The 13,599-nt window shown below is 55.4% G+C and overlaps 1 protein-coding gene across 1 annotated transcript; it reads left to right on the forward strand.

Annotated features, from left to right (window-relative positions):
• Positions 1-3,229: 3,229 nt before the first annotated feature.
• On the forward strand, positions 3,230-9,395 carry LOC308270157 (keratin, type II cuticular Hb3; the record flags this gene model as incomplete). Its single annotated transcript, XM_080705890.1, has 9 exons — positions 3,230-3,716; positions 5,218-5,426; positions 6,174-6,234; positions 6,333-6,428; positions 7,028-7,192; positions 7,452-7,577; positions 7,868-8,088; positions 8,719-8,750; positions 9,244-9,395. Exons 1-9 carry the CDS (start codon positions 3,333-3,335, stop codon positions 9,393-9,395), a joined length of 1,446 nt encoding a protein of 481 aa, XP_080562016.1. The 5' UTR covers positions 3,230-3,332.
• Between the last annotated feature and the right edge of the window lie 4,204 nt (positions 9,396-13,599).

Below are 13,599 nucleotides of genomic sequence, written 5' to 3' on the forward strand. Positions count from 1 at the left end.
GGCTCACATTCTCTCGTGAATGTGTGTTTCTGCTTCCCCTAAATAAACCTGTCTGTAGCTTTGTTCTTTTCCTGGAAATTCTTTTCCAACCCACATCTGTGCCACACAGTGAAGAAACAAGGCTTACATGGATTAACTAACTTTTCACACCATGTCAGAAGTAGGACTTGCATCTACCTTTCCTGACTCCAAAGCCTACTGCTCTCCTGCAGCAGCTCCCCATAGATACACCCCTGCCACAGCCAGCCAGGCAACGGGCAGGCATGGGACCAGGACGACCCCTTTGTCCCAATGAGTCCTCCTCTAGGAAATCACTTGGAGCGAATTAGTAGGACTGTGAACAAGATGTACTCACTAATGTTCCTCACAGGATTGTCCATCAAAATTCCACAGAGAAAAGACCAAAAAAAAAAAAAAAAAACCCTGAAGCCTGAAAGATATGAAGGCAAGAAAAAATGGTAAAATCAGAGCATCTGTGGGTCAGAAGCCAAGAAAAGAGGCAGACAAGCAAACAGTGCAGTTAGAGATGAGGCCAGGTGCTGGTCTTGAGCCCAGCAAGGTAGGCAGGAATCAGAGGTTCAGGCAAAAGGAGGAGTAGCCATTCCAAGCAGCCGGGACAAGTTAATCCATGGGCCCTCCCAGGCTGCCACAGAGCACAGGCTTTGGAGACTAGACCGGCCTGAGACTCAACAGAGCCTTTATAGGCCTTTGTCAGGGCAACAGCCAATCCCATCCCGAGCCCAGATGAAAGAACCCGCCCTCGGGCCTGCTGGGACCCTTGGTCAGCTTCCAGTCTGTCTGTTCTCCAGGGGCTGCCTGGTCTGCAGTCCTCTTTGTTCTGGGCCATTTACTAACAGGGGCTCTAATTTAGGCTTTTGGAGGTGGTGAGGACTGCCTCGTAAAGCTGTCGCCTGCTTTCTGCTGACCCAGACACAGCGCTTGGCATCTCATTACTGGTGGCTCTGTCCCTTTGCAAGGCCCTGCTGGCTACGTGCAACCAACACCCAGGCAGTGCGTGGCACGGAGTGGGGTGGACTAACTCCCAGTGCTCAGCCAGGTGAGGACTGCCATTTCCAGGTAACAAGTAAGAAACCAGGAAAACAGCCTGAGCCTTGTCACCAAGCTGGTGAGTGGCCCAGCTGGTGTTGGAACTGTCTTTTTAAATCTCCAGCTCCAATCCAGATGGGGAGGGGGCTGTCATGGCTCCTCCGACCCTAGGAGGTACAAGTGTTCCCCACAGCGCCTCAGTGAGGGGTTCAGCTTGTTCCCAAGCCCACTGGATTGGGACAGATGAACAGGTCAGGGAAGGGTGGCGCCCTTACCAGGACGGTCCTGGAGCAGTGGTACATGAGAGTGTCACACCGTTCTGCATTTCACCAAGGATCAAGTCCACAAGATCCTTAGATACATACTGAGACCCTTCAGGTGCTCACCCCCCAGCATGGGGGAGAAGGACCTGGCTCTTTCTTGGATGTCTGGAAGATGTGATCCAGCAAAGGCTTAGTACCAGCCAGCCAAGGCCCTGAGAGGTCCTCCCCAAATCCTGGCAGCCACTGCAGCTGGACTCAGCCACCCCAAGCCCCGCCCGAGAGTTCCCACCCGGGGCAAGCCTGGAAGCCTATGTGCAGGCCCCAGCAGGGGGCTGAGGAGATCCTGCTTTGAGACCCAGGGCCAGTGCTGCCGCCTCCCTGACACATTTGCACAGCACCATCTCCCGCCCGCCCTCAGACCCCGAGAAGGATGGGGCCCTCTGCTGTCTCCCCAGAATCTCCATGCACCCTGAGTTGCAAAGGAGGGCAAAAGGGAAGGGCCCCAGAGGACGCGTGGAGGGTTATTTTTAGCCCAGACTGGGTCAGCGTTTGGTTGCAGCGAGGTCAGGACATGGCTCCATCAAAAGACTCATCCTCAAAGGTCCAGAGACCTGTGCTGGAGGATTTATGGGTCAGATCCAAAAGTTAGGGGGAACCTCCCGGCTTGGTCCCTCTGTCCACCCATCAAAGCCATCGCCTGACCTAGCCCTAGGGATGAGGGACCAATTAGGAGAGCACGGCCACAAGAGCCACTTGAGTACCCAGCCCTCTTCATCCACTGGGTCCTCTGAGGGGAGGAGCTGATCCCATTTCAGGACCCTGATGACCCCCTACTCCCACAATACCTCTCATCTTTCCTGGGGGGTGCGTGCACCCAAATATTCCATCACCAAGTCTCCCTTCTGGGAACCTAAAGGATTCCTGTCAGACCCTGCTTTCTCAGGCTGGATGTTGCAGTGACCTTCCCTCCACTTGCCACTCCTCCCCTCCAAATGGCCAAATGTTGGTGCCCCTGATACAGGCCACTGGCTCCTACCCCCAAACACCCATATATCTGCTAGACTCCCAGAACCCCGTGCTGTGGCCGACGCTGAGTCAGTGGACAACCAGTAAGCATTTCCCAAAGAGAAATGAATTAACATAGTCTAGTCTCCATATCAGAGCTGGACTCCTTTCTCATCTCCTCTCAACCCTGTGCCACTTCACCCCAAACCCAGATCTCCAGTCTCCCCAAAGATGCCTTCCCTGATTGAGTCCTGGGGCTCGAGGGAATATCACACCCCATCTCTGCTCCTGATCCTACCAGCAGTGCTGCCCAGAACTCAGAAGAACAACCCTGGTTCTGTTCCAAACTCTCTGACTTGCTTTCTCCCATGTCCCAGCTGGTAGCACTGCACTGGGAATGCTCAAAATGCAAAGACCATGCCCCACTCCCCAAGCCTCTACCCTCACTCCTCTCCCTGAGTAGGCTCTGGGCAGGAAGGGGCTAAGAGAGCCTGGCCTTGACAATCAGGAAAGGGCCCTGCCTCAGAGATGGAGGGGAGGCAGGGAAGCCTAGAACATGAGGTTCTTCAGGGCACAGCCCCCTCCCTAGGAGAGACAGGCCACCCTCCACCCGGAGGCCATAGACTGGGGGCTCACAGCCCGGCCACGAGAGCGGGCTCCACCCAGGTCCATGCATCCAGGAGCGTGGATGCCTTCAAGAGCCCCTCTCCCTTCTCTGCAGCACCAATGGGTGGGGCAGAGGCGGTGAGGAAGCTCGTAAAGGGCTTTGAAGATGAAACAGGACAGGGCCTGTGGCCGGGGATTGTTGACACAGCCACACTGAATAGGCAAGCGGGTTGGTGCTTAAGAGGCCGGGGTGATGCCAAGCCAATAAAATCAGCTATTGTCTCTTTGCTGCCCCTTTTAATGCCAGCTGCTCCTGGCACATAAAAAGGCCAGCCACGACCCAGGAGCACCGGCCCTTGGTTCTGTCCTCTGCCAACCTCTCCACTGTTCAGATATCTCCGTACCTCCATCATGACCTGTGGCTTCAACACTGCGGGCTGTGGATTCGGCCCTGGAAACTTCAGCTGCGCCTCGGCCTGCGGGCCCCGGCCCGGCCGCTGCTGCATCACCGCCGCCCCCTACCGCGGCATCTCCTGCTACCGCGGCATCGCAGGGGGCTTCGGCAGCCGCAGCGTCTGCGGGGCCTTCCGCTCCGGCTCCTGCGGGCGCAGCTTCGGCTACCGCTCCGGCGGCGTGTGCGGCCCCAGCCCGCCCTGCATCACCACCGTGTCGGTCAACGAGAGCCTGCTGGCGCCCCTCAACCTGGACATCGACCCCAACGCGCAGTGCGTGAAGCATGAGGAGAAGGAGCAGATCAAGTGCCTCAACAGCAGGTTCGCCGCCTTCATCGACAAGGTGGGTGTCCTCACCGCGCCCTCCTGAGCCCACAGTCATGTCCACAGACAGGGCTGGGCACTGAGGGGAGAGGCAGAGGTGAATACCTGCTCATGAAGGTTTCCATGCCAAAGGAAATGGTAGTCATCCTTCTAGAACACTGACACAAGGAGAATTAGGGGCAGAGCAGTCAGCACTGGAAGATAACATCACCTGTGAGTAGAGGGCCGCCATGGGTGTTCAGTGCATTCAAAGCCAGGCAGCCACTAACGTGAACAAGCGATGCTCCCTATGGAAAGGCTGGTGACCGTGATCCGGAAGAGCTCCTGGGAGGGGATCTCGGGGGCCATCTTCACAGAACCCAGGCCCCCAATGTGTGGTGGTGGCTTGCAGGCTGGGAGGAAAGTCTGCAATTAGGAACTAGGAGCCCTCCAGAGCCAGCCTCAAGTCATACCAGAGACTTGGTATGCCAGGAAGGAAGCATTAAAATTTTAAAAATATATCAGCCAGGCATGGTGGTGTACCTTATAATCCCAGGATTTGGGAGGCTGAGACAGGAGGATTGCAGGTTGGCAGCAGGCCTCCGCGACTTAGTGAGGCCCTCCGCGACTTAGTGAGACCTTGTTTCAAAGTAAAGAATAAAAAATAGGACTAGGGGTGTGGCTAAGAGGTAGAATGCCCCTGGGTTCAATCCCCAGTACCGCAAAAATAAATAAATAAATAAATAAATATTTAAAATTCTAAAGGCAAGAGAGGCACAAAAAACTAACAATATGAGAGACAAAAGAGAGGATGAGAAAGGACTTGCTATAGATGTGGCAATTTGTCAGATTAAAAAAATCTAGTGGGGTAGTGGACCAACCTGGTGGTAGGGAGACAGTCATTAAGTTTTGCTAGGAGCCTGACAATCTATAAGTATTATAGTGAGAGAAGACCCCTGCAGAACGGAGCTCTTCCTCACCCTGGTGACAGCTCTCTGGCCTCCCATCCCCCTGGGGGAATTCAGGGGTGGAGCAGAGGCTATTCCTAGGCGACTATTACTGTAATTGCACTGTTGTTGTAGGGTTTCAATAATTGGCACGTGCTTTATTTTTGAGCTTTTATAGCGTCCTATCTAAAGAGAGACACCTACCCATTTGCCCACCGCGGGCCGCGCCTGCCTGGCTGCGGCAGCTATTCTTCGCCGGGGCTCGAGCAACCCTCGCAGCGAGTTGTGCTTTAACCTGAGTGCTTCATCCAAAGTCACAGTGTCAACAAGTCGAACAGTCTGGACTTAGCTTCCTTTACGCACTTCCCACAATACCAGGTGAACTTCTTAGAGGAGACTGAGGTTAGCTCTCAGGAAGGACTTTCAGGTGGCAAACGGATTAAGCTGTGGTGTGATTTTTTGAGAGAGAGGATATCCCCAACAAGGCGTTCTGGGAGCCAGAGAGCTGAGGGCTCTTGGAGGTCCTGATGCTGGGACCCCCTCCTCCCTTCAATCCTGCAAGAAGAGGTCTCAGGCTGTTTCTCTGGGCGGCAGGTGCGCTTCCTGGAGCAGCAGAACAAGCTGCTGGAGACCAAGTGGCAGTTCTACCAGAACCGCAAGTGCTGCGAGAGCAACCTGGAGCCGCTGTTCGAGGGCTACATCGAGACTCTGAGGCGGGAGGCCGAGTGCGTGGAGGCCGACAGCGGGAGGCTGGCCTCCGAGCTCAACCACGTGCAGGAGGTGCTGGAGGGCTACAAGAAGAAGTGAGTGTGGCCGGCACAGCTCGGGAAAGGGCTTGGTGGGAGCTCCCGAGCCCAGGGGAGCGTCTGGTCTGTGGCTATCTCTGCTGAGAGTGGGAAGGAGCCGCACTCCCGGCTCTTCCTCCAGGCACGGGTGTCTTCGGGGGTCCTGATGGTGGAGACTCACTTGTCTTCCCACCAACAGTTCAGAACAATGTTGCTCTCTCCCCTGCTTCATCTACCACACTCTTCAGAAGAATCCATATTCTGGCCCTTCCGCGTCCAGCTCTCAAAGTCCTGAACACTTTTCCTCAGTTTACCTCCTCACCCCACCCACCAGGCCTCCCGTGTGCCAGCCGGGTGTTGGGCTGGGCACTGGCAGTCCAAGAACAAGCAGTAGGCCTGGTCCCTGTCCTTGAGGGATTTCAGTCTGCTGGGAAGCAAACGTGGCACAGGGATCCGGGCCTGGGGTTATAACGTGTGGCGTGTGATGTGAAGGGCGGGCTGCCAGCTTCCTTCAGGGCCATTCTCAGTGTGGTCTCTCCAGGCCCCAGGCACCTCCCTTTCTCCTGGAGCTGCCTTCTCACACCGGGAGGAGGGGCAGGCTGGGCTTCTCTTGGCTTGTCCAGGAGGGGCACAGGGGCGGGGGGCTCCCATGCCCTGCCACCAGGTCTGCCTGCTGCCTTCAGGAGGGGGTGCACTGGAGCGTGGGGGGCCAGGTATCTGTAAGTGTGCTACACCCACAGCACCCCCTTCTCCCTCCCATCTCAGGTACGAAGAAGAAGTTGCCCTTCGGGCCACAGCGGAGAACGAGTTTGTGGCTCTAAAGAAGGTGAGTGTCTGAAACTTGCCCACCCTGAGTCCCCAAAACCCTGCCCCCTCTGGTCTGCCCGGGAGAGCTGGCCTCATGGTCCCTTGCCACCCACACAGGACGTGGACTGCGCCTACCTGCGCAAGTCAGACCTGGAGGCCAATGCCGAGGCACTGACCCAGGAGATCGACTTCCTGAGGAGACTGTACGAGGAGGTGAGGGGCTCTGAGGGGCCCCTGTGCAGACCCCCTCCCCAGGCAGGAAGTGGCCTGACACGTAAGCCCAGGTTGCGGGTGAGAGGTTTGGAGGGAACAAGACGAGAAAAGGACAGGCACGGAGAGCCCAAACCTGACCAATGCAGCAGGACAAGAGAATGAGTGCCAGTTCGCTGTGCCCAGGAGGCGCCTGCATCCTCCCCTGAGCCAGAGGGACCACAAGAGCAAGGGCAGCTGCTGCACATCTCTCTGGCCCAGGGTTTTCTCTGGCCACCAATAGCCTCCCTCGATGAGCTGGTCTAGAAGCATGTAATCAGGCCCCAGCACAGGGTCTGTCCCCGTGGAGCATCCAGGACGCGCTGGCTGGAGGAGCAGCCAGGCTTCACCTGGACCCAAATGATTCTAAAAGAAAGAGTTAAGGAGTGATTATTGTATCCCTGGGGGAACGAGGGCTTCTGGTTTTTTAAAAAATGATAAAATTTCAGTAGAGGGGAGTTCTGTTCCACTTAGGAGGTTGGCTCCAGGTGAGCAAAAGGGTGGGCATTAGTCTGTGAGGAAAGCTCAGATAACTTATCTTTACACTCCCCGTCCTCCTACAGGAGATCCGCGTCCTCCACGCCCACATCTCAGACACCTCGGTCATTGTCAAGATGGACAACAGCCGGGACCTGAACATGGACTGCATTGTTGCTGAGATCAAGGCTCAGTATGATGACATCGCCACCCGGAGCCGAGCTGAGGCCGAGGCCTGGTACCGCACCAAGGTGAGCAGCTCAGGACACCTGCCCCCTCCACGGGCCACTGGGAGGATGCCAGCTGCTGGCTAGAAGCCAGGCTCCTCCCGTCTGGCCTCTCATCCCTAAGGATGGTAGACAGAGACCCAAGCTGTCTGCCCAAGCTGGCTCAAGGGTAGGGCTGCCATGTGTGGTCTCAGAGGCTGAGCTCTGCACGACCTGCACAGTCAGTCATCAGTGTGCCCTGAATGGTGGGCTGGCCCATGTTGAGCCTCTCTGCCTCCCCCAGTGCGAGGAGATGAAGGCCACGGTGATCCGGCATGGGGAGACCCTGCGCCGCACCAGGGAGGAGATCAATGAGCTGAACCGCATCATCCAGAGGCTGACGGCCGAGGTGGAGAACGCCAAGTGCCAGGTAAGGGGCCCTCCCATGCGGGCAGAGAGTGCGGTCAGCCTGCGGCAGAGGGATTTAAGTTAGACTCTGGGCAAGTCTTCCCAGAGACTAAGGTCAATGCAGTCTCCCGGGTGAGAGCAGGGAATGCTAGACAGTCCTCATTGTCTTGGCCAGAGGAGGGAAGGGAGGGTCAGAAGCTGAGAGGGGTAGTGGTCCAGGACAGAAACTTAATGATCCTATTGGAGTCTGGGAAGGGTTGGGGGACACTAAGATTCCCTGTTCCTCCCTGCATCCCCCCCCCACATCCTCAGAACACCAAGCTGGAGACCGCAGTGACCCAGTCTGAGCAGCAGGGTGAGGCGGCCCTGAGCGATGCGCGCTGCAAGCTGGCCGAGCTGGAGGGCGCCCTGCAGAAGGCCAAGCAGGACATGGCCTGCCTGCTCAAGGAGTACCAGGAGGTGATGAACTCCAAGCTGGGCCTGGACATCGAGATCGCCACCTACAGGCGCCTGCTGGAGGGCGAGGAGCAGAGGTGAGGCTTGCCCTAGCTGCTCTTAATCCCAAGAACTGGTCCTAAACTGGACTTTTGGCTGACTGGATTCCAGATCTCACAGGCCTGGAACTTGGGCATGTTCCCTTATCATACAGGGCCAGTGCCAGGGTGATGTCCAGAGCCCCAGGGAAGCCAGGACCCAGCCAGGATTAGAGCCTTGACACCCTGCCTCGCAGTTTATAACCTTTTCAAGTTCTTCCAATCTCAATCCAGTCTTCCAAGATCTGCACACTGCCTGGTTTCTAGGAGGTCACTTACCCTAGAGTTGCTGATCAAACTCTGAACATGGCCTTGTGTGTCCAAGAGGACCCTGCCCTTCCTAAAGCTGAGCCTGTCCAAGTCTGCCAGGCATGGTTATTCAGGCTGTACCCTGCACAAAGGCAGCCACATGAGGGCAAATGAGAATTGAAATCTAGCCCATAATCTCCTTCCTGAATATTGTGCCCAGTGCTGCTGCAAGTGCCAGAAAGGCACCTTTCCCTAAGCCCCACCAGGGCGTAAGTGCAGAGCAGGAAGAGCCCTGAGAGGAGCCACTCCAGCACCCACATTGCCCTGATGATCTCACTCTGATTTCCTTTCTCTTTCTCTCCCCACCTTCTCCTCGCCCAGGTTGTGTGAAGGTGTTGGAGCTGTGAATGTCTGTAAGTATCCTGAGCTCTAAAATGGAACTTTTTAGGTTGAGCAACAAGAATTTCCTAACTATGGGTCTGGAAACCTGGGAAGGAGTTTTTCTGGTAATCCCCCCAGTGAAGGAACTAGGTTGGCCATGTAGCTGGAGAGACTGAGGTCAGCTTGCAAGACCCTAACAGCATAAGTGAGGGTGGGAAGGAAAGAAGGTGTCTTTGCAGTAAGGGACCTCTTCTGCCACTCAGTATAGCTGCTGCTCATATACAGGAGGAAGCCCAGTGGGGGCGAGTGGGGGAGGGGACTTGCCTAAGGCTGCAAAGCCGAATGAGGACCAGAAGCCAGGTCTCCTGCCTCCCAGGCTAGGGTTCCATCCACAGCTTCAGAACTAAAACGCACTGCTTTCTGTGGCCTTCCCTGGAGAGCTGGACCAATTAGACCAACCAGAGGAAGATGGCCGGGTGGGGTTCTCACCAGCCAAGCCTCCAGACCCCGCCCTTGTACCTGCAGGCGTCAGCAGCTCCCGGGGCGGAGTTGTGTGCGGGGACCTCTGTGTGTCCGGCTCCCGGCCGGTGATTGGCAGCGCCTGCAGCGCCCCCTGCAGTGGAAACCTAGCAGTGAGCACCGGGATGTGTGCACCCTGCGGCCAGGGGAGGTGCTAATGGCCCCAGGGAGAGCTGGGGAAGCCGCTCCTGCCTGCCCATGTGCCACTACCTCCACCTCCAGCGAGGACAGCCACACACCAGGGCTTCCTTTGTGTTCTGAGAATGCTCCACATGGCTCGTGCCCACCAGCCACCTCTCTGCCCATCCCATCCTGCTGAACAGTGGCCACCTCGGCCTCCAGCCCCTACCGGGAGAAGGGCTCTCCCTTCCTGGAAGGAGCCCAGGGGCACGGCTTCCCTCACCTCTCTGGCCCCTCATCGCCCATTTTCCAATAAATTGGGGGACCCACCCTCTGTGTTGTGATGTCTTGCTTTCTTGGAGTGAGCCCATGTCCCTCAACCAGTGAGCATCCCACCGCAGCAATATGACTAAGGACTAGGACTGTTTCAGCCTGCCCTTGACTCTGACACCCTCAAGGCCTGTCCCCAAATAAAGCTCTCCTCCCCACCAGAAGTACTCGAGGGTCACGCCTGCCAGCCTGGGCAATGTGGATCTTTGCTCCCCCAACCCCGTTGTGAATGCAGGCCACAGGACCTGCTGGAGGGCTGTGCGCACCTCTGTGTACGCACATGTTGAACTGTGTACGTGAACTGCATGTTGGGTCCTTCCCACTTCCCATGCACACACACCTCTTTCTTTTCCTGGCATACCTTCTCTCTGTCTCCTACCCCAATACCTCACACACACTCACACACACACACACACACACACACACACACACACACACATACCACAGCAGAAACCTCCAGAAGTGGCAGCAGTACCCTCAGGGCCACTTGAGTCAGCCTGGACCCCATCCCCATTGCCACTGTCCTCTCCCTGCTACCCCCCAGACATGGGGGAAATGGGACCCCTGACACCCAGACAGCCTTCTCAGAAGCCCTCCTTTTAAGAGGAGACTATCTCCTGACCCCCCGCCTCCCCCACCCAGTGTTGTGTCTGAGCACCAAGAGGGCACCCTGTCTGAGAAGCCCCTCACCCCACCCTCCAGGGACCAGGCCTGGAAGAGCCCTCCTGTGCTCGGTTCTCTCCCTCACTGCTCTCTCCTCTCTTCCCCTTGCCCACCCTTCCAGGGGAGAACCCGACCTTACCCCACCGCCCCATGCTGCTTAGGGGCAGACCTACCCTCTCCCCTCACTCCAGGATTCTCTAGACTCTACATCAAGCTCCCTGAGCTCCCTGTCCCCTCCTCCCCTCCCCTGCTGTTTGGCAGGCCAGGCCCTCAGCTCTTCCCAGGCAGCCCTGCTCCCCGGCTCACATCGCTCACCCATGGAAGGAACCCTGTTCCACCATGCAGGAACCCCGGAGTTCTCCCACTCCTCTTTGCCCTGTCCCTGGGCAGTTGCAGCAGTGTGCCTTCAGCTCCCACAATGATCCTACCACTCCCTGCTCACTGTGGACACCACGACCCAGCTCCCGCAGGACCCCCCACCCCTGGCAAGAGACCGGGAACCCACAGTCCTACCAGCTCACTCCTTCCCACGCTCTGAGTTCAGTCCCCTCCTGTCTCTTGGCCAGATGGTCAGTACCACTGAAACACAGCCCTGACCAAACCAAGGACCAGGGTCTATCCAGGCCTCTTCCTCAAAATTAGCTATAGCCCAAGCGCTTTCCTCTTCTGCCTCCTACAGTGCTCTCGACCACCTCTCTCCTCCCTCTGTAGCCCCCATCCTCATCCTGGCCACCACCACCATACCTGGAGTCCCACTCCTGTCCCCTCTCAGCCCCCCATCCATGGCAGCCAGAGACACTGCAATAAACACGAGGTTGACCTTTCTGTGGGTCCCACCGCCCTCAGGGTGACCCGGACTCTCACCCATAGCATGCTAGCCGGACACATCTGGCTCTAGCTATCACTCCACGCCTCTCCCAGCAGCCAGTCCTCACTGCCACGCCTTTTCCCCCTGTTCTGCCTCAGCCATCCTCAGCATCCATCATATGAAGGATGGGGCCAGAGCTCTCCAAGATCCTCACTCTGTCTGACTTTGTTGGGAAGCAACTCTGAGCTCTGCTCTAAAATGTTAACATCCTTCTCCCAAAGATGTGAAGGGGACCCTAAGGACTGTCAGCCTTGGAGGTCACTGCGTGGCCTCCTGGGGGAACCCAGGGAAGCAGCATGCCTCTGGAGGTGATGCCCTCTCCTTCCACCACTACCCCCAGCCCAAGGGACCATGCAAGACTCTCCATCTATTAAGCTTCTGGTCCAAAGCCCCAGGCCTTGGTGCTGGGGACAAAGAGGAGCACAGGTGGAGCAGGTTGCTTCCTGAATCTGAGGCCTAAAGCAAGAGCCAGAACCCAGGCACTGGATTCATCAGTTACTAAGCCCCTGCTACACACCAGTGCTGTTACACAGTCTAGGTTCATGTAAGTGGATAAACGGGTCAAGGATGCTTGCCCCTGTCCCCAAAGCTTATGTTTTATAGCAAAAAAAAAAAAAAAAAAAAAAAAAAAAAAAAAAAAAAAAAAAACCAACTTCGGCAAGGAGTTAGCCATGAGGGAGAAGCATGTTCCAAATGTAAAGAGGTAGGTTTGGAGAAAGAACTCGGAAATCTCTAGGCAGTCAAAAAAGTTAAGTCTTGCAGAGGAGACTGGGGGGCTGCTCTCCAGTGCCCCCTAAAAGTTTAAAATGAGCCAGGTGTGGTGGCACATGCCTGCAATCCCAGTACTTGGGAGGACGAGGCACAAGAATTTCAGGTTTGAGGATAGCCTCAGCAACTTAGTGAAACTATGAGCAACCTAGTTTCAAAACAAAAACCCTGTTTCACAACAAAAAAATAAAAAGGGCTAGGGATGTAGCTTGGAGGTAAAATGGCCCTGGGTTCAAGATCCAGTAATATATATATATATATCGGGTCTGGGATGGAACCCAGGGGCATTCGACCTACACCCCCTGGCCTATTTTTTATTCTTTATTCTTTATTTTGAAACAGGGTCTCACTAAGTTGCAGAGGGCCTAACTAAGTAGCTGAGGCTGTCTGCGAACCGTAATCCTCCAGTCTCAGCCTCCACCCTTCCAGCCTCCACACCTGGCTCAAAAAAAAATTTTTTTTTTTTTTTTGGTGGTACTGGGGTTTCTGGAAACCCTTCTACCTCTGGGCTACACTCCCAGACACCTATTTTTTTATATATATTTTTATTTGGAAACAGAGTCTCTTAAGCCAGCGAGGCCGGCTTCGAACCTGCGCGATCCTCCTGTCTCCGCCTCCCAAGCACGGGGATTACATGCGTGCACCACCACGCCAGGCCAAAAATATTTTTTAAATGAGCCTCTTTTTTCTCTACTCTGTTCCACTTCCCCCTCCTACCTCCACTTCCTACTTCACCCCGTAAAAGTTGTCCTCGTCCAGGGGCATTTCTCTTTCCTACTGTCTTGCAGGCATCTCACAGTGGTAGATGGTATCATCCAATTAGCAAGGCCTTCTGGACTTCACAGAGGAGCAGCTGTCTCTTCTCCGAATGTCTCTGGCTGACTGCTAAAGAATGTGTTCCTCAGATCCCTCTGTATCCACAAGCCTGGTAGAAGGCTGGCTGTGGCTATGGCAAGACTTGGCCCCTGCCCTGCTCTGCACACCAGCCAAAGCTCCTGCACGCTTGGTGGGCTGGTGTATCCCTCCCTCTCATCACTTGAGTTAACTAACTGAGGTACAAAAGCAAAGGGCTCAGGACAAGAGCATCCTCAGCTCCTGGCCTTCTGCCCCCAGTCTTTTCACCGTCTCAATCCACCTCCTCTAATCAGAAGCTAGGGATGCCGTTATGCTACCATGGTAATAGTAAAACCAACAACAAGGGTGAATGCCAAGTTTCCAGTGCTACTTTGTATCCCAAGCTATATTATCTTGCTTAATCCTCCTGTGATGGTTATCTTCAGAAGTGGTCCTCCAAGGCAGGCTTGGTGGCACACACTTAAAATTCTAATACTTGAGAGGCTGAGATATGCAGTTTTGTTTTGTTTTGTTTTGTTTATTTATTTATTTTTGCAGTACTAGGGATGAAACCCAGGGGTATTCTACCTCCGAGGTACATCCCCTGCCCTATTTTTTATTCTTTATTTTGAAACATGGTCTTACTAAGTTGTGGGGGGCCTAACTAGGTAGCTGAGGCTGGCCACGAACCTGGATCCTCCTGTCTCAGCCTCCCAAACGCTGGGATTACAAGCCTGCACCACCACGCCCAGCTAGACATGCAGTTTTGAAGCCAGCCT

The sequence above is a fragment of the Muscardinus avellanarius genome, assembly GCF_963383645.1.
Source record: "Muscardinus avellanarius genome assembly, chromosome: 11".
Taxonomy (NCBI): Eukaryota; Metazoa; Chordata; class Mammalia; order Rodentia; family Gliridae; genus Muscardinus; species Muscardinus avellanarius.